The sequence below is a fragment of the Pteropus alecto genome, unplaced genomic scaffold (genome assembly GCF_000325575.1).
Source record: "Pteropus alecto unplaced genomic scaffold, ASM32557v1 scaffold69, whole genome shotgun sequence".
Classification (NCBI taxonomy): Eukaryota; Metazoa; Chordata; class Mammalia; order Chiroptera; family Pteropodidae; genus Pteropus; species Pteropus alecto.
This window is the reverse complement of record NW_006494610.1, coordinates 3,102,959-3,129,522: the sequence shown is the minus strand read 5'-3', so window position 1 is coordinate 3,129,522 and position 26,564 is coordinate 3,102,959. Positions and strand designations below refer to the sequence as shown.

At 37.0% G+C, this 26,564-nt stretch overlaps 1 protein-coding gene across 2 annotated transcripts in view; it reads right to left on the bottom strand.

The window, feature by feature from the left end:
• Positions 1-25,751, bottom strand: part of ABCB1 (ATP binding cassette subfamily B member 1) — an 88,891-nt gene extending 63,140 nt beyond the window's left edge. Inside the window, exons 1-4 of one of the 2 annotated variants that reach the window (XM_006925721.3) lie at positions 25,592-25,751; positions 24,964-25,031; positions 19,546-19,597; positions 10,253-10,424 (exon numbers count right to left, since the gene is read on the bottom strand). In XM_006925721.3, the coding sequence (XP_006925783.1) occupies positions 10,253-10,424; positions 19,546-19,597; positions 24,964-25,025 (286 nt within the window). In that variant the 5' untranslated portion in view covers positions 25,026-25,031; positions 25,592-25,751. Of the gene's footprint in view, positions 1-10,252; positions 10,425-19,545; positions 19,598-24,963; positions 25,034-25,591 lie in introns of those variants that run through there. The other variant, XM_025042184.1, reaches the window with a different exon arrangement.
• Between the last annotated feature and the right edge of the window lie 813 nt (positions 25,752-26,564).

The following is a 26,564-nucleotide window of genomic DNA, read 5'->3' as shown; positions in this document are numbered from 1 at the left end:
ATTCTGGTGTTTCCCAGAATTACATGCATGCTCTCAGCTTCAGTGACTCCCGTATTCGTACTGGAGCTATTCAAATCCTATCTTGCCTCGTGGTCAGCGCTCTGGGGTTCAGGTCCCCATGTAAGTGAGAATAGAAAAGGAAAGTATCCCTAATATCTTTAGAGGGGAAGTTATAGGCCCTAGCAACTGATGGAAAAGAAGTTGAGAAAGTAAAAATGAAAAAATAATCAAGACCTCAAGTCTGAGCTTCTGATAAATACAGGTCTGGTCAGATGTTAGTTCAGTTTTGAAGACTGTTATTCTGTGGTACCAAGGACATTCAATTGAAGATGTCCAATAGGTGTTCAGACTGTGGCTTACTTTACCTCTACTTTAATAAGAGCCTCCTAACTGGTCTTTCTACTCCAATCAGATCTTCCTATTGTCACCGGATTTTATCTTTGGAAATGAAAATATCATATTGCTCCTGTTAATAACCCTCAATGACCGTCCACTGCATAAAGGGTTAAGTCCAAGATGCATAACATGTCATATTAATCACTTTGTGATCTTGCCACAATATACATATGACAGATAACATTTTTGAAATGGCAACTGACAATTTCCCAGATGTTTTCTTTACCCCACACCTTTCTCCTTATTCCAGTGGATAGGGCATTTGGCAGTTGCTGGCTGGAGGGAGGGCTGCTGCCACATAAAAGAAAATGTGCCTAAGTTTCTTCTCTGATCTTGTGTTCCTGAAGTCTTTGCCCTTGGAGGCTGAAGAGAAAACTTAGCATAACAAAATATTTTGTTTAAATCTCATGAGACTAATTTTCACCCTTTTATTTTTTTACATGAGTAAATCCCTTTATTTGTTATCTCTCCATCATTTTTTATTCCCATCCTCCACTATCCTCTCCCTCGGTAACCATCAGCTTATTCTCTATATTGTTTTATTCATTTGTTTTGTTTTGTTTTTCAGATTCCACACATAAATGAAATCATATGGTATTTGTCTTTTTCTGTCTAAGTTATTTCACCTAGCATAATACCCTCTAGGTCCATCTGTGTTGTTGCAAATGGCAAGAATATATACCACATTGTCTTTATCCATTCATCTATTGATGGACATCTAGGTGGCTTCTATATCTTGGCTAAAACTAGCAATGCTACAATGAACATAGGGGTACATATATCTTTTTGAATTAGTGATTTTTTTCCTCCAGATAAACAAGCAGAAGAGAAATCTCATACTGTTTTCCAATAGTGGCTGCACTAATTTACAATCCCACAAACAGTGTATAAGGGTTCCCTTTTCTCCACATCCTTACCAGCACTTGTTATTTTTTGATTTATTGATGCTAGCTATTCTGACAGGTGTGAGGTAATATCTCATTGTGGTTGTAATTTGCATTTCCCTGTTGATTAATGACGTTGGGCATCTTTTCATATGTTTCTTGGCCATCTGTATATCCTCTTTGAAGAAATGTTTATTCAGATCCTCTGCCCATTTCTTAATTGGATTTTTTTTTTTTTGGTGTTTAGTTATGTGAGTTCTTTATATATTTTGGATATTAACCCTTTATCAGATGTATCATTTGTAAATATCTCTTCCATTCAGTACATTGCCTTTTCACTTTGTGTATGGTTTCTTTTGCTATACAAAACCTTTTAGTTTGATATAGTCTCATTTATTTTTTCTTTTGCTTCCCTTGCCCAAGAAGACAAATCCAAAAATATATCGTTAAGAGTAATGTCTAAGGGTTTACTGCCTGACGTTTTCTCCTAGAAATTTTATGGTTTCAGGTCTTACATTAAGTCTTCAATTCATTTTGAGTTTATTTTTATATAGAGTGTAAGAAAGTGGTCCAATTTCATTTTTTTGCATGTATCATATATCTGTTTTTATGCAAGTACCATACTGTTTTGATCATTCTAGCTTTATAATATAGTTTGATCTCAGGCAGCATGATCACTTTGTTCTTTCTCAAAATTTCTTTGGCTATTCCAGCTCCTTTGCAGTTCCATATAAATTTTAGGATTAGCTGTTCTCATTCTGAGAAGAACAAAATTGGTATTTTAATAAGGATTGCATTGAATCTATATATTTCTTTAAGTAGTAAAGACATGTTAACAATATTAATCCTTCCAAACCATGGGCATTTATTTCTATCTCCTTTGTTCAATGTCTTATAATTTTCAGAATATAGGTCTTTCACCTCTGTGTAAACATCACGCTTTTAGACTAAAAATATTTTCCACATACTGAGAAGAGATACAATAGAAAACTAATGACAGCTTTATTCCTCCAAGCCTTTATCCATTCTGCTCTCTCTACCTGTATTGCCTTTACCACAATTTTTTTTCCCTTCCATGAATGGGCTCAAATATGACCTTCTCTCAAATGGCTTACCCCTAGCAGAAGGATTAATCTTGTCATAGAATTCCATAGTAAATGACACATAATTCATTAACTAAGTCAATACTATAATAGAAATATGATGACCTAACTCCTCTTCCCACTCTCATTTACATGAGCTCCTAAAGAACTGGGCTATGCCCTGCTTATCTTTATGTCTTCAGTGTACAGCCTGTTCTATCTGCTGTAACCTAGCCTGTCTCAAAGATTTACAAGTGATTTCACAGTGCCGCCATATGTGCAGACATTACATCGAAATATTCTAACCATTTTCTACTTTGTATATAAGTGCCTCACATATTTTAAGGTTCGAAAAAGACACAACAGACCTCTATCTTACTACCTGGTAAGGAAAGTCTTTTCTAAGCCCAAGAAAGACTTCGAAGAAACGTACAACTAAAAAGTGCCCATCGATATTACAAAAGACTCCATACCACATAAGGATTACAGTACATTTTTATCTGACCTAAATATTTCACTATGTTTAGTAGTTTTAACTACTGAAGACTTAAGGACAGTATAAATAAAAATATGTGACACGGATTCATTTATGATTTCCTAACTGGTTAAACAAGATTATATTATAAAGGTAGTTTTCAAACCATCTTCCACAGAGCCTTCTTGCTAGGAACTGTTTTGGCTGGTGGGGATACAGCCTAATATTTTTAATCTCATTAGATTTCTGTGCAATCAGGAAATCCTTTGATTTTTAGGCCCCAAACCTCATGTGACAGGGTACCACTGCTGAAATAGCTAAGAGTTTTTTTCCTAGGAACTTCCTTTTTTTTTTTCGTTTTTTTCCCTTTCTGCCCATTTGAGAAGCTATAATAAATTAACCAATAAATTAACAAGATAATTTTAGAACAATAATTCTAAGTAAGTAAAGAAAGCAGCGATGCTATAGTGACTTTGGGATGGGTTTGTGGACAAAAGGTCTTTATAGGGGAGAAGTAAATGATAAGAAGCCATTACAGAGGGATGGGGCAGGTTCTGTGTGGCCCCAAGACAGGAAGGGAGTGTTCATGGAACAGAAAGAAGGCCAGTGTGGGTGGGCTATACTGGGTAGGTATTAAACAATGAGACTGATAAGACAGGAGACGGCCAGATCATGTGGGACACATAGACCAATGTAAGGAATTTGTATGTATTCCATACTATGGAAAACCATTGGGAGATATGCTTGTAAAAGCTCACTGGAAAGGTATGTAGAGAATTGGATACAAGTAGGCAAGAGTAGAAACAGAGAGGAGTTAAGATGTTACAGTTGTGCAGGCAAGACATTAAGATGGCTCTGGGCACAGGCTGTAGCCAGCACTATACGTGGTGGGCTATATGAGTGACCTCGGCACTTCTGCCAGATGATAGAAGAGCATGAAATCTGTGCAATCTGCAGATGTCCTGGCTCTGGGCTCCCCTCCATCACTTTCAACCAAAGAAGTTTCCCTTTTAACTTTCACCTGATCAGCTTCCATGATAGAAGTTATTTACACAGAGTGGTTCTCTGATTACAGAAGAGTTTATAAACCGTTGACTTAAATGAGCCACAAGGTCCTTTCTAGCTCAAGAACACTATGATTCCAATTTTTCCAGTCCTCTTGTGCAGGAATTTGGACCTTTTGCCTAGATGATCAATCTTTCTGGCATTTGCCCGGGCTACTGCCTGCCACTCAGTTTGGTTGGGCTTATAGAAGGTGACAGAGGTGACTTTAGGAGCCACAATCTCCTCCTGCATGCTGCTTTCACACCTCTGGCCTGAAGAACTATGCTTTGTGTCTGACCTGCCTGGCATACCCATGAGCAAATATACAGATGGTATCTTAAGGAGAGAAAATAAAAAGTGAAAATGCTATTTGCTGTAATTTTAGGCAGAGTTTGAAACCACTAGTAGAGTGGAAAAAATACCAGACTAAAGAAGGATTCCTGGCCCCGGAACTCAGTTCCCTAACCCTAGCAAGCAATTCCATTGTGGCCACATTGCTTCAAGTTCCTGGACATCTGTTTCTATATCTATAAAATTATGGGTTTGGGCCAGGTAATTTCTAGGCTCTTTTCACCTACAAAATTCTATAATTCAGGCTTTTGTTTATTCATTCCACTCTTAAGCACCTAGAATGGGTCAGTTTCTATCTGCATCTTTATTTTTTTGCTGTTTTTATAACATATTACATGTATTACGTTGTGACTAATCTATGTTTTGGCTGAAAGGTATTCCCTCAATAGAAACTGCCCCCTCCCCAAATCTGACTGCATTCCACTAATTCTAGAAAAAATAGCCATATTTTAAGTTTTAACTCAAACTTAAAATGTAAACTGTCACACTAAACAATATATTTGAAGTATATTGCCATTATTTGGTACTAAATTTTCCAGAAATCTCTCTCTAAGAATTTTTCCAATGAAATGGTTAGCAGCAGAAGAAAGCCTTGAGCAAGTAAAAAAAAATTCATTATGGAAATTTTTATGAAGTACATGTTTAGAATTTAAATATTAGCTAACATTATAATTATAGTTTGGAGCATACTCATAATGCTGGCCTTGAGGACACAGATGACAATGTTTTCTTTGGTCAAACACCAAAGACCTGAAATAAGATTTATACATGATTTATGCACTCATAGTTTAATCAGAAAAAGATAGATATGATTTTGAGAACTGGCATTTTACAAATAGTTCCTTATATGAGTTTTATAGCAGTGAGAATAGAAATAATAAATATAATGATAAATATAAAAATAAGTTATTTCCACTTTTTATCTGAATTTGAGTGTCTCATTTCCTCCCTTCCTCAGCCCACAATCTGGTAGGAGACCAAACAGAAACAACCATAATATAGAAATGGAGAAAAAGAAAGGCCATCAGTGTGGATGTACCATAAACTCAATCATTAGAGATAATAAACAATCAACAACTTATATAAGGAGTATCCACTCCTTAAGGCTAACCACTATGAGACTTGGCAAATCTCCCCTATGTCCTTTAACTTCTGAATTAGCATGTTATCCTCAGTGTAGATGACAATAGTATCAACCTCATGTGCTTGAAAAGTGTAAAAGAGTTAATATACATTAAGCCCAGCACATATTAAGTGCTCAGTAGATGTTAACTTTAGTAATTGTTAATATTTGAGTCTTTCCTCAAGGCTTAGGATTCTCATTCCTTCTACTTTTCTCCATATCCTGTCTCAGGAGATTTAATATCCCTTCAACTCAAATACTGCCAAATCTCTAGTCCTGTATTTTATAGCAAGATTCAGTCTCATTTCTTCAATTGCCTGTATGTCATTTACACTTGTTCCCAACCTGTCACCTTCAACACAAAATGCCTAAAATAACAACCACCTTTATGTTGGATCATTTCCTGATAGTGGACAATCTAATGAGGAATATGAGAATTCACAGAATACTATAGAAATTCAGCAGTGGTTCAGCTCTGTTCACACAAGGGTGTGGCAAGACCAGAGAGTTCCCTAGGCCCAAGTCATCAGAGATTTTAAGGCAAAGGCAAATGCTAACAACAAGAAAGAGACCATTGGAAGTCAGGTGTCAGGAAGTCAGCTCTACTTCAAAAAGAGCAGGACAAAAGCCGGTATCTCATGATTAAGGCATCAATAGAAGAGAAAACTTATAAGGGGTCTAGTGCAGCAGCAGAGAAGGATCTGCTCACTCAAAAGTTTTAAAGCTGTCTATTTAAATTGCATGTTTAGCTGAAAACTCTGAGACGTCCAAGAGCCTTAGCAAATCTAAATCTCCTTAAAGAAGGAATACTTCTGTTCCAACAAGGAGGCTCTGGTACTCAATCTACCCCTATGGAGAAGTTATGAGGTTCTACCTGGGGAAGGGCAAGAAGAAAGGTCTGAGAGTGTCTGGGGACTAGGCTAGTTATCCCTCTAGAGGCATGAGAGAGTCCATTTGCCCTCACCTCTAGGACCACCATCAAAACCTTTGATGCTATACCCTCCATCAAGGCAGGCTTCGGAGTATAGCATTAAATGTTTTGATGGTGGTCCTAAAGAGGGCAAAACATAAAGGCAGATCATTCAGTCTGAATCTGCAGACAAGCAGGTTAGTGACAGTACTAAAAATAACAGTAGAGATAGCATGCTGTCTTTGAAAAGATGTGGAAGGATATACAACAGGGAATGGCAATAAGGAATGGGGATAAAGGAAGGATTATTAACTTTATTTTTTATTTACTCTTTATTTTAAAATGGTTTCACTTGTTACATAGAACATTTTTATTTTGTGCACCAGAGAGGTATTATGATGACTAAACTTGGTTATCACTTCCTGTTGGAAGCCTCCCATGACTCCTAAATATGGAGTTAGGTGCCCTTGCTCTCTTTTCCCAAGCATGTTGTGTATCTCTGTAGCACTAATCATATACGATGGCCTTTGTTGGTTCACTTGTCCATTTCTCTCACTATACTAGGTTTTTTGGGGTTCAGGAATGAGGGTTTAGGACATGTTCCATGGCTGGCACATAGACTATTTTAATAACAAAATCGACTAATGGATTGATTGAAGATAATAACCCCCACTCAATACCCTGCCTCAGAGATTGGCAACCTTTTTCTGTAAAGGGTCAGATAGTACATATTTTAGGCTTTGTGGACCATATGGTCTCTGTAACAACTTCACTACTGCACCAAAGTGGTGTAAAGGCAGCCATAGATAATATGCAAATAAATGGGATGGCTGTGTTCAATTACAACTTTATTTACAGGTAATGAAATTTCAATTTCATACAGTTTTTCTGTCACAAAATATTGTTCTTCTTTTGATTTTTTCCTCAATGATTTAAAAATGGGAAAACCATGCTTAGCTCACAAGTGGTGTGAAGAGGCAATAGGCCAGATTTGGTCCATGGGCCATAGTTTGAGGACTCTGCCTTCCTTGAAAGACATGGCTAATAGTCCAGTTACCAAGGAAATGCTGCTGAAAGGAATGGGTATTCACATTTGTAACAAATACTGAGTAACTCTAGGTATGACCTGAGCTTTCAACAACCATGAAAACAGAGGTAGTATCACAGAGTTCTATAAAGACAAAATGATATAAGGGACCATATCATTATTATAAGTTATGCAGGTTCATTTGTGAAAAACATGGAAGCATGAGTTTCCTGTTGTTGTTAATAATGATAATAATAATAATAAAACAACAACAATATTCATTGAGCCCTTTTTTATGACTAGGCCCTATTCTGTGAGCCTTGAACATTAAATCCATTTAGTTCTCACAACCACTCTATGAAGTAGATTCTATAGTTATTCAACATTTTATAAAAGAGGAAATTAAGGTATAAAGAAATTCCCCAACCCTCCAAAATAAAAAGTGGTAAAGGTTGGGTTTAAGAGCCAGGTAGTCCAATTCCAGAGCTACTCTCTGATCCCTAAATGTAGTATCTCTTATGATGTTGACAGTGGCAAATTTCCAAATATTTCTCTAAATTTTCCCAAGCTTGGAAGTGTGCTGTTTGGGAAGGATTGGCAAGGAATGCAATGTGAACTATGACGATTAGAAACCATGTGATCCAGGCATCTACAAAGATGAAGTCCAAATTACCAGCTCACGAGGTTGCTGATGTGGACATTATTTGGCTGGGAGACTCTGATCAGTATTCAGACAATGGGTGTAGTAGGGAGCGAGTGTCCACAATTGGACCATCATCTGGGAACTTATGCATGCTATTAGGTAACTAAGTTAGATTACTGTCTATGTCACACATCTATATATGGTCCAGGTAAAGCCAAGAGATAGTAATGGTTATTACTTCTACTTAAATAGGTCAATTGTTTTCTTACAAGAATAAAAGCCAATTAATATCTGGGTGATGGAGATATAATATATGCAAGTGTTAATGTACTTTTTTCTTTTTTTTTTTTGTTTAAGAAGATCAATGGACATAGCACAAGTTGAGTTTACTGTGGCCCATCAAAGTTCAGCTCTGTTAGCTTCAGTTAGCCATTTCATGGTCTGCTCTTCCCAGACTGGGCTAACCTTTAACAGTTGTTTTAAGAACCCAATATTTCTTAATTAATATAGATGATTTCAGCAGCTACTATCCCTTATGTAGTAAATGATTAGTATATACATCCCACAGTTAGATCAATGTGTATATCTGGACTTCATAAAAAAGTGAGTAGGATCAGAACTACCAGACAACACTGAAATTTTTTATTCTTCCACTGTAAAGTGTAAGAGAACTGACTCCAAAGAATATTGCCAAATATAGCATGCATAGGAACCAATGATTTCAGAGAACACCAAGAACTTCCTTTTGGTGAATGGTATAAAAGAAAAGTGTCAATTCAAAGGTAGTACAACACTTTGGCAGGTACCTTTGAATGCCATGAAAAGATGTAATAAATGCATTAAGAATTTTTTATAGCTCAAACAGACTACAAAATTTTCCAGCCTAACTCATTACCTGCATTCACAGAATTGGAGGAGTCCTGCCTTGGGGTAAACAATGTGTTCTTCAGGATCACAAAGAAGTAGTTTTCAAGACCCATGGATGGGTATCAAAGGATCCATAAATATCCCAAATTGGTATAAATATTTATGTGTATGTTTCTGGGGGAAAGGATTCATAGCATTCATCAGAGACCTAAAGGTCCAAAAGCATCACTGAAGCATCATTGTAAAAGCTACACGGTATCACTGTATTCTCAAGGGTATTCTCAGAGAGGTGTTTTCAACATTTCTACTTGAGCACAAACTAGGTCGTAAGTCTTTGGGTAGCTCAGTTTAAATCAATCTATGCTTGACCAAAGTTGACTTGGAAGCTCAGAGATATCAACTAGTCCCTTCTCAATCAAGTGTGAGAGTGTTAGAGAGCGTGTATGAAATACCCAAAGTAGCTCAGCAGTCCATTCACTTTCCCACTGCCTAGAGGATTGCTTCAGATCTCCCTTCTTTATCAGCTAAATGTCTTATTTCCTACTTTACTGAGAAAAGTAAAGTAACCAAAAGAAAAATTTCACAAATTCTTACCTACCGACTTTTGGACACTGGCACTCAAATATGCTCTCTTCCCACCTGTTATTGCAGGTGAACTACTACCTAAAGCACTACTACCTAAAGCAAATATTTCTTCTTGAACATTAGATCTCATTCTTTGTCATTGTATATCACTCAAGCAAATCTCTTCCCTTTCTCTCCCAAAGCATCACTTTCTTCTCTCTTTTGGATCATTCCATTAGTGGACAAACAAGCTATTATTTCTCTCAGCATGTGTGCATGCGTGCGTGCGCACGCACACACACACACACACACACACACACACACACACACACAAACTTCTTTTGGCCAAATTTCTCCATTTTAGCATCTGTTTCCAAAGAGCTCAATCTGGGACAATGTCCAAAATTAAATTTCTATATTTACTGCCCAAACCTACTCTCCCTTCCACCTTCCTCTTTTCAGTTGATGGTAACTGCATCCAGTTTATCCAATTTCTCAGGCTAAAAACTTTAGAATCGTCCAGGACTCGTCTCTTATGCCAATATCAAAAAAATGCCAAAGAATCTCACATCTGATTTCTAATTATTCAAGGACTAGATTAGGTTCCTATATCTCTTCCTAGAACTTCCTGGGATATTTCTGACTTTTATAGAGTTGTCTCTTTTTCTACATATCTCTGCCAGCACTTCCACTATGCATTCTAATGCTTGTGAATATCATCTTCTCAAACTCATTACAAATGATCTATAGCTCAGACCCCTCCACCTCCCACCACACTAAACATACTAGAGCTTATTTAATAATGTTTGTAAGGGTCCTACAAACATCACTCTAAGTGATTTTTCTTCAAGCTTCCAATAAAATCAGTAACACAAACAATACTTACTTTGATTAGTAATGTTTGCAGAAGTTGTGTTTCCTGACTGTCCTGCATTTGCAAAGCTATCTGTCATGTCTCCAAAAACCAGCATCATAAGGGGAAGTCCAGCTCCATGAATGATGGCGGCCATAGTTCCCAGCAACATATACAACTTATCAAGCCAATTCGAATAGCGAAACTGAAAAAAGGGAAAATGTAGAGAATAGGAACAATCAGCACAGTTTCATGGGTGGGTTGCTTTATTTTCCAAATACATCTCAAATCCAACATTTCTCAGACTACTACTGCTACCACCCTGGTCCAGGCTAAACTATTGCAATAGCCTAATTAGAAATGGGCATTTGATTCTTCTATTGAGTTCTAACCTATTTCTTCATATTGGATTCAGTACGTGTTCTTTTCTTACACATGAGGTTTGATGAGAGGGATAGGTCTTTCCTTTGGGAAACTGTAAAAGTCTTTAATGATACAGTAATAAAAACATAGTATTTGTTCTCTGATTTCCAAGAATAGAAGCCACTTTTCATCTCAGGATTTTTTAGTCAAGAAAAATCTTGATTGCCAAAAGTCTCTCTGAGGAAATATGTTTTCTTTCTTTAAGAAAGTGGCCTGGGTCACAGATCTGCTGCAAAATAGCATTAGCATAACTGTTACATGATTTTAATGTAATCAGGCCTCAAGGATGAGACAGAAGAGAAAAAAAACAAGTTAAGATACATGCCCACCAAAGAACAGGCAGATTTTATGAGAAGACAAAATATGGCCATAACGACTGACAAATGCAGACCTGCACAATTTCTTTAATTGCAAGCCAGTCACAAAAAGAAAAGAAAGACTTCTCTGGATCTAAAAAATGGTGAAAAGAGGAATAGGCTTGGGGCTCTATAACAGGCCCACTGAGAAACAATTAATACTTTGCCTCTGTAATTCAAGGAACTAGTTCAGGACCAAAAGAAAACCAAATGAAAGAAAACAAAAACAGAAATAGAATGAAGCCAACTGTGGGTGTTTGTGGATAAATCCCAAGGCAGGTGTTTGTTGTGTGGATATAATCAGCAGATTTGTAGGGAGGAAACTGGGTAAAAAATCATAGGCCTGGTCAGGGTACATAAATAGAAACAAAGATCAATATCAAGTAACATAAAAGACACAGCGGCAGAAAGTAAAAGTTTAGCTTATATATACTGCATAAAGAGATAGAAACCAATCCTAAAGTTAACTAACAAGGAATTTACAGGAGTAAGAAATGGGAATAAACATTGAATTGGCAAATGAAGAAATAAAGAGCAGAATAGTTCTTGGTGGTAGTGAATGGCAGTCCATAAAATGGGAAAGAAAAAGTGAAGCTGGGTTACAGAATTAGTGAAAATTGAAGTCTGGTGTAAAAATATCTAATATATACTTAGATATTCACATTTAAATTTTTTCTAGCTCTTAAAAATGTAATCGAGTAAGGTTAAGTTTGGGTTAATGACATATTACATAATTTAAAAACATCCCCTTTACAAATTAAAACCTTTGAGGGGATTGTTTTTGTTTTTTGTTTTTTGGGTTTTTTTCCATAATTCATTGAAACAGGCTAAATTTTACCATTGGTTACTCTGTCTTGACTAGCATTCATCTACCTCCAAAAAAAAGAGGAAAAAAAACCCCCACAAACACGGAGAAAGAGATGGGCAGAAACCATTTATCTTCTCTTAGAGACTTTATTAAAATGGACAAAATATTAAATTCCTCAGTAGAAGAATGAAGATAGTTGAAATGCAAGGATTTCTCTCAACACCACCCCCACAAGACATTCTACTCCCAAAAGTAAGCGTTGGCCATAATAAAAAAAAAGCAGACCACGAATATAAACATTTACTAAATGCCTACTCAATGACTGATTCAGAGTGTTTAAGGAGAAGGAGGAAGGCAAAGCTAAAAAGTATGTGCAATATATATTCTGCATGCCTTGACAGCATAGTGTACAAAGTAGAGCAGACACAAAATTGAGCAGACAGTTATTCCCTCCTTTGTCAAAAAGCATCACAGAGGAGGTGATGCCTCCTCCCAGTTTTGAAGTTCAGCAAGTGTTCAGAAGCAAGAAGGAAGGCATTCCAACCAGAAAGAGCAGTCAGCAGAGCAGGTACAATTACAATAAGCTTCGAGAAGATTGTGGTCTTCCAAACTGGAGGTGTGAGGTGTAGAAGCAGCAAGAAAAAGCTGATTGAGCAAGAAGCGCCTTCGTTAAGCTAGGGCAAACCAGAAGAAGTAAGAGTTTAGGGAGAAAGAGAGCAGAGAAATCTTTGTGTTGTTTGAAGTAAATTGAGGCAGTTACATGTGAAACATGAAATCTATAATTTCAGGGGAAATACTACCCAGGAAATATGGTGGAGAGAACTCAGTTTGAGGCATAGTTTTGTGACACTAGCATATGTAGTAGAAGTCTTGGGAGTGGGTAAGATCATCCAGGAAGAGATAGAAAGTGAGAGGGCTTAAGAATAATTTGGAGATAAAGTAATGGAGATAGCATGCTGACTGTCCTTTTGATGATCTTGGGGCAAAAGGAAGGAGAGAGAGGATGGTTATTAGAGGGGGATGCAATGTCCAGGGATAACTATTTAATAAAGACTTACATGTGTTTACAGGCAAATCACCTAAAGAGATGATAGGTTAAAATATAGGAAGGAAACTGAGATGGAGCAAAGTCCTAGAGAATAAAGGAAACAATGTTTCAAGAACCTGAGGTGAGAGATTATCAGTGAATTTTACAACTACTGGGTGAAACAAGATATCCTATGATACTTCAAGATCCCTCATAGCTGCAAGTGGGTAGAGATTCTTCTACAATGGAGGGATCCAACCAATCTGTCATCATCCTAACGAAGTGATCAAAATTAGTATCATAAAGAAGTAGAACACCCTGACATCTGATGTTTCCAGATGTGATGAGACATGAAGTAAACAGCAACTCCCATACAATTTTCCCAACCAAAATATTTAACATGAATGTATTAAAATCTTTAGAACTTTCAGCATATAAAAAATGCAAGGCATGGAAGAATGAGTTAAATGATGCCATAAGGAAGCAATAACACGGTCCAGAAGGTGAAGCATTCTACATGACAACTGGTACAGTCTTTTGACATGTCAATGACATTTTAAAAGAGGAGAAAACTGTTCTAGACTCAAAAGACACAATATCCAAATGTCATCATTGACTGGATCCTGTTTTGAACAAATCAATTGTAAGGCATTTTTGGATATAACTGGAAATTTCTGCATATAAGCATTACATAATATTAAGGAGTTACTGTTCCTTCTGTTAAATATGATGGTTGTATTATGTTTCATAATAAAATGTTTTATAGGAAATTTTTTTGAGAGATGTAAACTGAGGTAGTTACATATAAAACATCATGAAATCTATCATTTCAGGTGAAACAGTTGGCAAAATGTTAACAATTATTACATATAATGGGTATATGAGCACAAATTTTACTATTCTATCTTTCTATAAGTTTGAAATTTTTCATAATAAAACTTGGTAAATGGTGGGAGGATGCTTCTCAAATAGGCAAAGGTATATCTCTTCATCTCAAGCTAGAAGGAACAAGCTAAGAATGAGCACAGATACAAACAAGTTTCCAAGAATTTCAGAAATTTGGGACAAAGTTGAGAGAGTTCAGAATCTCATATTTGTGACTCGAGGCAAAATTGGTTTCTAGAGAGAAAGTGCTGAGAAGATTTGAGGAAAGTGACAACATAATGCTGAGTAGGACAAAAGCTCAGTGAAATGTCCTAGGTCTATCACTTACTAAGAAGGGGATTTTGGGGGAAAAAACTCTTAATAATCTTGAGCTCCAATTTCTACGTTTATAAAATGAGGACAATATTCATATACACAGCAAGCTTCACATAAAAAAATGAGACAATAAAAGAAACTTATTAGGCATACAATATAATAATATACAATATAAGCAGGTCCTGTTATTAGTTTTAGAAATATAAAAATTAATAAGACTTTTCAGGAGCTTACAATGAAGGAGCAGGTAGACAAAAAATAGCTATAACATATCAGGTGAAATGTAAGACAGAGGTATAAAATGATTATAATCAGAGCCCTTTAAGTACAAGGAAATGGAAAATGTTTGGTTAGATGCTAATAAGAGGAAGAAGAGGTGGTGAACCATAACCACGTGGAAGGAAAGTTAATCAGTGCTCAAAGACAAGGGTTGGTCTTCCCAGGGCAAAGAAGTAGAAAGTGCTGGCAGGAGAGTGGTTTAGTAATATATAGCAGACTAAACAGAGAATATGACTTTACCACAGTGCCTGAGTTGGAGGAGGAAGCTGGTGAATTCATTCATTCATTCATTTATTTAATATTCAAAAGATATTTATTAAGCACCTAATAGGGGTTAAGTTTACTAAGTACTACAAACAACAGAGGATAAGATTCCTGTCCTCATAAAGCTTGCACTCCAGTGCAAATAGTAAAAAGAGGGAATAGATGTATTTTAAACATTCATTCAATATCTAAGTACCTATTAAAGTTTCAGACACTGTTCTAGGCACTTGGAGTATGTCAGTGAAGAAACATACAAAGCCCCTACCCTCATGGAGCTTAGATCACAGTGATAGGTGGGGCCAGCTGGCTTAGACTGGCTGATCAGGGACATCTCTCTGAGAAGGCAGAATCTGAGGTGAGACCTCAGTGACAGGAAGGATACAGTTTGTCATGTGATAATCCAGAGACAGAGCATTTCAGGCAGGAAGAGCAAATGCAAATGTCTTGGGTTGAATATAGTTTGGTGTGTCTCAAGGACCAAACAAAATTACCACTGCAGCAAGAGCAGAGTAGAGGATAAGAGTCTAGAATGAAGTCAGAGATGAGACAGAGGTCAGATGATGGAGGGCCATTTATAGTTACAGGAGGAAGTGTAAAGGAAAGGCATATTAGAGTGTTTTAAGGGAGGAACTTAGGTGATTTAATGTGGCTACTATGGGTCAAATAGTTTTTAGAAGAGCAGAAATGAAAGAAAGAGACTAGGAGTAAAGAGAGTGGTTACAAGAGCAAAGTCTTAACTATGTGTGGTAGGCAGAATAATGCCCCTCTCCCACCAAACATGTCTATATTCTAATCCCGAAACCTGTAAATATGTTTCCTTGCACAGTAAAAGAGACTTTGCAGATGTTAAGGATCTTAAAATGGGTAGATTATCCTGGATTATCCAAGTGGGCCCAATTTAATCACAAGGGTCCTTATAAGAGGAAACCAAAAGGATCAAAGTCAGTAGCAGGAGAAATGATGACTGAAGTGATGCAAGGTAGGGGCCATGAGTTTAGGAATACAGGCAGCCTCTAGAAGCTGAAAAAGTGAAGAGAATCAGCTTCTCTCTTAGAACCTCCAGAAGAAATCCAGCCTTAGTGGCATCTTGATTTTAGCCCAGTAAGACTTCTGATCCCAGAACTCTAAGGTAATAAATTTATGTAGTTTTAAGTCACTAAGTTAGTGATATTTCATTATGAAGCAATAGTAAATAAATGCGTAATGTCAAAAAAAAAAAAAAAAAAAGGATAATAAAGAGGAATGGCCAAGCTAGAAGGAATCAGAAATTAAGGGTGACATTCATTTGAGTTTACAGCTTCATAGATGGGTGTCCATACAGGTGATAAGCCCAAGGTCCTTGTCCACAACTATAACTTACTAGAGAGTAGGAATGAAGGTTGTTGGAACTAAAGAGGTCAAATCTTAAGCCCAGGAATAATTAATAAGGTTACCAAAATAGAATAATGAGAGCACAGGTGAACAAAACAGAAGCAATCAAATGCCAGTGTTCTCCATGGAAGAGGAAAATTAACTAGAAATCAGAAGGACACTACTGAAAATGGATAGAAGATACTATTATTGTGCAGAACGAAACTCAAATGAGAAAGGAGTTTTGCATGAAAACAGTAGGAAATAGCTGCATGAAATTAGAGAAATGCCAACACCATCACTGATTCCTGGGATAAAAAGTTATGGAATTCTAACTTCACAGGCAAAGGTGACACAAGAAAAAACTGAAGAGTTGAAAGGAAAATCAGTAGACTGTGGCATCACAGATAAAGGGAAGAAAGAATATAGAGGACAGTATCAAGTGCTACTTACAGGCCAGAAAGAATCAAAACATACCCACTGAATTTGGTGAGTGGTGGAGACAGAAGCCAAATTATAATATTTTAAGAAGCGATTGCAAGGTGAAACTGAGACAGAGCAAAGGCAACTCTTGTATCGGAAGCAAGCTAGAGAGGGATGACTTTAAGGAGGGCATTAGTGAAATTAAACACACCTGATGTGTAAATGCCGCTGGGAAAGACCCCATTGAGATGGAGAGATGAAGATACAGTGAGGTGTTTTAAGAACCATATGATTCTTCTATTGTATAGGAGAGAAGAAAGAGGGAACTGATCTAGCTATAGATATGTTTGTACATTGGGAGAGATGAGCTGAGGTACTTCTGACAGGTGGCTTCCATTTTGTTTGTGAAATAAAAGAAGAGGTTATCCACCAAGAGTGAGAGGAGGTGTTGGGGGTGGAGAAAGTGGTGGGAAATTTGAAAAAAGTAGAGGTTTGACATTGTCAATGAGAAGAAAACAGAAGGATTTCTGTGCTGGGTATACCCTGTTGTGAGCTGTTTCTCCTGCACCAATCAGATTTCAGGTGCAGATGGCTGATTTTGCTTGGGCTGTGTATGGCAAATGACAGGTGAAAGGAAGTTTATAGTTTGGGCAAGAGAATAACTTAAGAGGTAGTCATCACTTAAAGCTGGATAAGAAAGAGAATGAAGACAGGAAAAGGCTGATGAGAAATTAATGGGTCAGTGGGCTCAAGATCAAGAGAGAACAGTGAGCAGATTGAAAAGAGAGCAGATGGCTGGCTAATTCAAGCTAGCTGCTTCAACTGGTCACGCTGGAGATAGAACAGTTTAAAATAACAACAAAATCCAGGCTGGGATGATGGGGAGGAAAAGATTATTGTAGCTGTGAAGATCAAGGAGTGGTTACCCTTAATAGCATAAAAGTCACCCAAAGGCACCAGGGATGAAAAAGGGGAACACTGAGCCAGGTGGCAAAGCCTTCAATGACTGAGGAATGACCAGGTGGTCAGAATATAACAGCATTATCAGAGTTCTTCAATTCTGGGCAGATAAAAGCTTATCCAGTCATAAACTATAATAAATGATTAAAGTTGTTAAAAGCTTTGGCTCTAGACTAAACAGATCTGGGTAAAACCCTGGGCTTGCTCCTTTACTAGCTATCTGACTCTGTGACTTTGAGTATATTGCTTAACGTTTCTGAGTCTGCTTCATCATTTGGAGTATAAGGATAAGACAAGTGCCTAATTCACTTTTGTGTCATTGTGAAGACTCCACTGGGAGGGGGCTGGGAGCTTGTGCCTGGTTTCTCCTGCATGGTTCTCCGTGTGCCTTTTCCCATGGCTGATTCTGCTTTGTATCCTTCTGCTGTAAAAATCTTAACCGTGAGTGTGATTATGTGCTGAGTCCTGTGGATTTTTCTAGTGAATCATCAAACCTGGGGTTCTTGGAAACCCCTAATTCATGAGTTCTTGTCTTAGCTGGATACTGTTATTCATAAGTAATGCCAGTAACATCAGCATTTTATTGGTTAACTGTTCGAATGTGTCCTTGTGGTTATGTTTTATACACAGTTAAGTTCACAGTTTTCTATGTCAACTCTTAAGGAAATGACACAGGAAAACCCACATTAATAGTACAGCATTTTGTCAAAAGGCTTAGAATATATTCTTTCAATGCTATCCTGAGCACTGGGACTTGGAACATAAACTTCCCAGGTCTGAAACCTGGCCCTGCTGTGTATCCTTGGGCAAATATCTATTTTTAGATGCTAATAATATAGTATCTATCTCAAAGGGAGTTGTAACAAAAAACGAGTTCATATATAAAGTGCTGAGAACAATATATGACATTTGGTACTATATGTGTGTTATCATTATCTCACATTCAAACTCTAGATTTTTATTCTTTTGTGGCTTAACCTGTATTGATAGTATTACCTCTGTGTATTAGGTCTGTTAAATTTTCCAAAATATAAGACTTGTTTTAAAACTTAAGCTACAAATAATAAAAACAAAGCTATAAAAGACAGAAATATTTGGTTTTGAAATGACAGAACTGAAACTAAATCTTAGGAATAAACCCTTCTTAAACATAAAAGCTTCTTTCAATACAAAAACACAATGAAACCTAAAACAAACAAAAACTGTCACTTGATCACTCAAGTAGTCTTCCTGAGAATGACCCAAACATATAGTCTCATCTCCCCAAAATTTCAAACAGAGTGGAGGTAGAATAAAAGGTGGAACCATAGCCAGAGCAATTGTGGCTCAGGAAGACGAAGATCATATGAGATGACCACAGAGTCCTCAGTGTAAAAGTCAGATGACTGTTTTTTCCTGCCTATAACTATTTTTACATTCAATTTACTAATATCCATTTTATAAGACAGCCTATCCCTCCTCCGTACATTTCAAAAAATGTCTGTTGTGTTATGACTGAATTATGAAGAGTACTCTGCAAGACTTGATTGGTCCAGTAGTCTTCCAGGTTTTAATCCCACAGTTCACCTAAGTCTGCACTCTTAGAAAAAAAGGATTCAGGTAGAGAGAGACCATCAACTAGTCACATCTATAAAATCCTTATCTTATTCCAAGTTGATTAAAGAAAAGCTTCTAAGCAACCGCCGTGCAACCAGAAAATGAGATAAAGAATTATAGTGAAGTTTTCAAATTCTAGATTTTCAGTTATTCAGCACAGAGAAATGATAACATGTACTAGTCAGAGTAATAAATGTGCCGTTTTCAACTGATATTATATGGATAACTAGAACTGTGACCACAAACCTGCCAGGATTTCAGAGCCATTGATGACAGGGAAACTTGTGTCCTATTTGAACCACACTCCCTGTGGCTGTTCTCTATCCCTATGGCAGAGAGATCTGTTATCTGTACCAAGATAACTGGGAGAAGTGCTTGTGTAGATAACAAATCACTGATGACATAACTAATTACAGGAATACTGAAATCTAAGACAAGAAGGGTAGCTATTGAGGCTCAATTCTCATGGCAAGTTATAATAAGCATTCCTCTGAAAAAAAACTTAATTAAACCAATTCGGTTTCCTCTCCATTTACATACTCGCCAAGAAAATATTATATGAGGTGCAATATCTCTTCTCTAGGTAAGGAGGAGTCAAATTTCCAAAGCATTTTGAATAGTGAATAAATTCAAAACTCACCATTGCAAGTGCACTGACAGTTGGTTTCTTTTCTTTCTTCTCATCTTTTTTACTGAAAAACATAGCAATAGAATTACACAAAATTTTTAAAATTACATAGGTTTTCAAGTTAACAAATTAACATAGAGCTTATAACATGTCCACAATATATTATTCAGTAAAATACACACACACACACACACACACACACAACAGGTTAATAGTATGATCTCATTTATGAAGTTTAAACATGTTTACATTTATTTAGAAATCTATATATGTTTATCACCAGATGTTGAGATTTCTATCAAAATATTTTCTTCCCATGCCTTTAGTATTTCCTAATTTTCTATGATAAATACACACACAACTCACAACTTTTGTAATTTGAAAAAATACTAAAAAGAGACAGCTTCCTATTTTTACGCTAATTACAAAATCATTCATGTTCTCCCAACCTAATCCCCTTAATTATCATAAGAGTAATTTTAGAAATAGCTATTCTATCTACTACCCAGAAATAGCTATTCTCTCTACTATCATTATTTTTACTGTTGGAAAGTAATGGCAATCAAATGCTAGGCACAAACTAAGAAGAAAAGTAATTAAATCACTATGGACAAATCTAATTCTGAAAGATGTCTGGAGCCCTTATAGCAATAGACGCAACCTTCAAAAGCTATGGTTAGAGAAGATGGTCTGTAAAGTGCAAAAAAGCTGTCCTCAGGCATAAGAAAGTCAATTATTACTTTGAACCCAGATTCAAATGAATCCTTTATAACTTGTTTCCACTCAATGTAACTGCTACCCAGGACATGACAGTAAACCAACCATGACCAGCCTCTGCATTTATATTTTCAAATGTACAAAAGAAAAGCTGTTTCAGAGAAGAACCACATTATTTTTACACAGGTTTTCAAATTCTAAAAGTAAATTCATCGTTGTCTTTGTTTCTTAATGCTAAGTGAGGTCAGAGTTGAAGAGACTGCTAAAAAAAAAATCCAGAGTTTACCCCATATTTGGCCTTGGAGTGATATTAGATGGACACAAAAAACACACACAAAATACACAACATAACTCTTCAAATGTGGTCTCACCCTGTTCCCAGTAAAGGCATGGTTTCAGTGACCCTGGAACCAGGATGAGAGGAGAAAAATAGCCGTACAAAATTGAGTTTTACCTCTAAGCTTTTATTTATTTTTTCATTCTCTAAAACTGCTGTTACTTTGGAGAATTTATACTATTCCTGAGGCTAAGTAAACACTTCCCATACATGATCTCATTTAATCTTAATCTCTGTAAAGCAGGCACATTTTTGTCCTTCTTTTAGAGATGAAAAAACTGCAGATGAGTTAACTAGGTTGCCCAAGGTCACATAAATAGAACAAAGCCAAGATTTAAACAGAAAAGTCCATCCCCTCAACATCAGACACTCAGTGCAACCTCAGACTTCTGTGTGAGTGCACTACATGGACATAGGCACTTCCACACTGACTCTCACCCTTACTAGATCACTCATTTACCCCATCAGCTCAAAACACAATATACACAGTGCAATATATAGATGTATTATTGATTTGTATACTTGAAACCTACATAATTTTATTAACCAATGTCACCCCAGTAAATTTTTTAAAAAATAAGATATTCCAAATGGTACAATTATCTAAGTATTATACCAACAAAGCCATATGCTTCTTTATAATTTCAAATTAGAATATATAGTTTTAAAAAAACCAAACTCATAGAAAAAGAGATCAGATTTGTGGTTAATGGAGGGGGCAGGGCGGGTAGGGTCAGTGAGGAGAGAAGGAAGTGGTCCAAAGGTACAAACTTCCAGTTATAAGGTCAAGTACCAGGGATGTGATGCACAACACGGTGACTGTAGTTAACACTGCTCTTTGGTGCATAGGAAAATTGTTAAGAGAGTAGATCCTAAGAGTTATCATCACAAAGAAAATACTTTTTTTTTTTTGGTTTTGCTTTTTATCATTTCTGTATGAGATGATGGATGGATGTTAACGAAACTTATTGTAGGAATCATTTCACAATATATGTAAGTAAAACCATTATCCTGTATACCTTAAACTTATACAGTGCTGTATGTCAATTATATCTCAGTAAAACTGGAAAAAATATACATAGTTTTATTAAGAACAGATTACATAGTTTTATTAAGAACTACTTAACTTGAAAAAATTATTGAAAAAAGTTTGGAAACAGTCCGTAGGCCATAAAATGAATATTAAAATGAAGGCATGTACAGGCTTGAACATACCTTCTTTATCATTTCCCTCCACATATCTTTAACACTTCCTACTTCAAGTGTTTGTGTCATAAGTACATAGATCTTCAAGGTACCAAGTTGTTTTTTTTTTGTTTTTTTTTTTTAAAGTTTAAAACAAAAAGGGAAATATCTCCCTTCACTCTATGGAGTCTTTTTTTTTCTTGGTTTATGTGAAAACTTTGTATTATGAAAAATTTCAAATAAACAGAAAAGTTAAAAGAATAGTAATAATTACTATTCATATAACATTCACCTAGATTCAACAATTAACATTTTGACAATATTTTCTTTATCTGTATAAGGAAGTATATGTTATTGTTAATACTTTGCTGAATCACTTGAAAGTAAATTGTAAATATTATGGCACATGTTTTCTACCAGTATCACATCTAAAAAAATTAATAGCAATTTTGATATCATATAATATCCAATCCATAAATTTCCCAAGAATGTTTTCTATGGGTTTTTCCTTTTCTGATGTCTGATGAAATCAAGGGTCACACATTGCATTCGGTGTTTTGTCTTTTTAGTTTCTTTTTTAAATCTATAAGTTCTTCTGCCCTTTCACTCCCACCCCCATTGACTTTTTGTAGGCACAATGCCCCACATCTCAAATTTGCGTTTCAAACTGAGTTCAAATTGAGTTGTGCAGTTAAATATAAAATACACAGCAGATATGAGGACTTCGTAGTATCTTTCATCCATATCTGTGGTTTCACTTTCTGCAGTTTCAGTTACTCATAGTCTAAAACTGTGGTCTAAAAGTATTAAATGGAAAATTCCAGAAATAAACAATTTATAAGTTTAAAACTGTGTATTGTTTTGAGTAGAGTGGTACTATTTTATGTCTACCACCTGGAGACATGAATCATCCCTTTGTCCAGCATCCCCATGCTGTATACACTACCTATAAGTCACTTAGTATCCATCTTGGTTATCAGCTTGGCTGTCTCTGTATTGCAGTACTTATGTTCAAGTAACCTTTATTTTACTTAATAATGGCCCCAAAGCCATTCACATAACTTTTATTACAGTATATTATTATAACTGTTCTATTTTATTATTTGTTGTTGTTGTTAATCTCTTATCGTACCTAATTTATAAATGAACTTAATCATAGGTATAGATGTATAGGAAAAAATATAGTAGTACAGTTGAGCCTTAAAGTACTGGGGGAGGGGTGTGTTATAGGCACTGAATGCCCACACACTCAAAAATCTGCATATAACTTTAGTTGGCCCTCTGCATACTTGAATTCCCAACTGCCAGTTGACTCTTAAACAACGCAGGTTTGAACTGCACAGGTCAATTGAAAAAAATAGTATTAGTGGATCTGCATAGTTCAAACCTGTACTGTTCAAGGGTCATCTGTTATGTATAGGATTAGGTACTACCCTTGGTTTCAGGCATCCATCAGAGGTCTTGGAACATATCCCCTGTGGATAAGGCAGGGGAGGGGGACACGCTATTGTATGAAAAAGAAAATGTAAACTATCTGACTAATAACTCTGATTACGGGTAGAAATGACAATATTTTGGATATACTGGGTTCCTTAAACTATATTTTCAAAATGAATTTCACCTGTTTCTTTTTACTTTTTTAATGTTGCTACTAGAAAATTAATAATTACAAATGTGGTTCACAGTATATTTCTATTGGACAGAATCAGTCTAGACGCTTTACTGGGTTCAGACAAAATGTTTTTGCTAACATACTTCCTAGATGGTGTCTTGTCACTAACACAGTATATTCTACCATAAGCAATACCAGGTATGATCACTTGGTTAAGGTGCTAACTCAAAATTTCCCCACTGGAAAAGCACACTTTTCTTTTTCCAATTAGTAGGAATTTTGGATAATTCTCAGATACAATTTTTCTCTGAGTGATTGAGGATCCATTAACAATTTTTGCCTGAATCGATGATAACAATCAAGGTTACAAAACGATAGCTGGCAATTTTCTGTAAAGAATGTTCCTTTATTCTCTCTACCTCTCCCACCTTTTTAGTTTTCCTCCTCCTCTCAGGATTTTATTAAGGACTGATGGATTGTGTTCAGTATTTCACAATCAAGTACAGAGTTGTTCACACTGTCCCAGATTTGACCAGTGGAAGCCCCTTCAAGCCAGCTGCTGTGTCCTTTTGACTTTATTAAATTCCACATTCTTGCTTTGGGGTACCACAAGATACTCCATCCTCAATCTGTATTTTCTCTGCCCAGACCTGGTTAGAATTAGCCATTTTTTCTATGGCATTCAAATTCCTTTTAGTGAGGAATGGTATTTAGAAACCAAGATCTGGCACTCCGTGTGTTCATTGCTATTGTCCCTTTTGGTGGACAGAAAGTGAACTATTAAAAATTGAGTCCATATTTGAAGTTTATAATTCAAATTTAACCATTATTTTTAAAAACTTATTGTCCACATTTGTATTTCTTTGCTCTTACACTGAAAAGTTCAGTTTCTAATAATAACATATTTACCAACTTGTTTTATTTTACAATCCACTACTAACAATGAACCTACTGTGTGAGGTTTTAAATTTCCTGTACAGACACTGCACTGTGATCAAAATTTACTTAAAATAATTATTTTTCCTGCGGGTTACATTACGAATTCTATATACAATCTGGATAGTTTCACACCATGCTAGTAACTTCTTCGGTACTGCTGTCTTCTACTTTCAGATATTCTTCTACAAGGGTCAGATATTCATTGCCTTTTTAAAAACATTAACACCTAAATGTAGTTTTGGCCTTCTGTCCCATCTGCCATGCTACAAACATCTAAAGTTTATGTGACTGATTTACCCGAAGCAAGAGACTAGCCCACGGAGCAGAGCACAAAGGTTCAGGCACGAAGACGATCAACAGGGCCGATCTACCTGGCTTGTAAACAAGGTTATAAAACACAGAAAAAGAATGTGTGCATTGGCCTGAAACCAGAATGATGAGGAAAAAACTCGCCAAGCCGGAGGGAGAATGCAAACGCTGTGCTCAACTCAACCAGCAAACTTCTGCAGGGCAACCGCTAGCGTTTAAGATTAAAATCATCCTCATCATCATTTGTTTATTTATTTCAGAGCTGGAGGATAGAAATGAATTGCCCAGATCTCTCAGATCATGTAAAGTATGAAAGAAACAAATTGGCTACCTTTTTTTGCCCATCTTCAAGTTCTTCCCTGCTCTCCCATTCTGGCCCCATTCATGATCCATCGCGACCTGAGGAGAAACCACAGTCGATGAGCCAAACGCGGGATCCGCGGGAGACGGAAGTGAGACAGCTTTTCTCGCGCGCGGAGCGGGGCGAGAGGCAGGGCCGTGCGCTAGCCGGGATGGTCGCCCCAGAGGGTGCCCGCGCGCGAGCCCTCCAGCCTCTCCTCTCGCCAGCAGAGCTAGAGGACGTTGGCGCGTCCTGGACTTTGTCCGCTGACACTGAGGCTCTCGCTCCCGGTTCCCCACGCCCAGACGATGCTTTCTCCGTCCACCCGCCCGCTGGCTCAGATACTCGCTTCTGGTACCGCGCTAACTCTACGCGCTCGGGACAGCATAATCTAGAACGCGTGGCTAGCGCCGAAAACTATGGGTCAGGGGTGCTCCAGGAGCTCCCCGAGTGACTCTAGGTCTCATCCCACTTGGTCTGCATGGACTTCCCAATTAGAATATCCCTCTCCATCCTCCTCCGAAGCCCTTCTTCCACAGGGACCGAGCTCAGGAAATTGGAGAGCCCGACCCTTCCTGCGAACTGTCGCCATCCGGTCCCCAACTTCGCGCACCCCTACCTCGGGCTTTCCTTGGATTGTCCACCAAGACGTGGATTTTGATGGAACGCCCCGGAGGATGTGAGCGTCAGCCCTGGTTTCCTCGAGCTAGGAGGAGCCAACGCTGGAGTTTGCCCCGGCTTCCTGCAGCGAAGTGAGCCCTGAGGCTCTTCTGCCCAGCCAATCAACCAGACCATTTGCCCGCCCCTCCCGACGAGTTACGAAACAGAGTGAATTTCTAGGAGGAATATCCTCCGCAAAAAGGCAAATCGAAAAAGGCCTGTCGGCTGAATCACCTAGGGCGCTTACATTTATAGAGTTACGCCCCAACTTGTCCATATGGCTCCCGGGGTCTCGAGTCAATAAGGGAAACTTTCTTTGGCATGGCATCTAATACAGTTAATAAAACAATCGCCGACCTCGCCCGTTCTGTAGTTAAAACGAATTAAACTTCCCTTTCTAGCAGCTCCTTTAAAAAGGCCAGGTGAAATTTTTCTGTAAAAGTCTTCAGGATATTTGACAGTTCCTGAGGTTATGTGTTCGTTTTTTATTAAAGATAAATTAAAAAATGAATAGGAAGATGTTTTAATATGCAAATTGAAACGGATATTTCAGGGTAGAAATAGTATTTAAAAGTATGTTCAAATATGTTCAAATTTTAGCCAGCATATCAATGCCCTTGTTTTTCCCAAGGTGCTTTAAAACTCTTATATTTTCATTTCGATTATTAAAGTATCATGTTCTTTAGCATATTACTTTAGTTCTAATTTAATTCCATATTTACTGCTACCATGTTACTGTTTTTTCCCATCTACTGTCTTCTTCAAGTTGATGAAAAGTAAGTGTAATCTTCACAATTCAAATTCATAAAACTCACATCAGACTTTTTCATACTTCTTATAAACCTCGGGGAAATAAATGTTTTTGTGACCTTTAGTCTGTGTTCTCTGACTTATATGTGTTGCCACTCAGCTCACTGAGAAGTTTAAAAAAA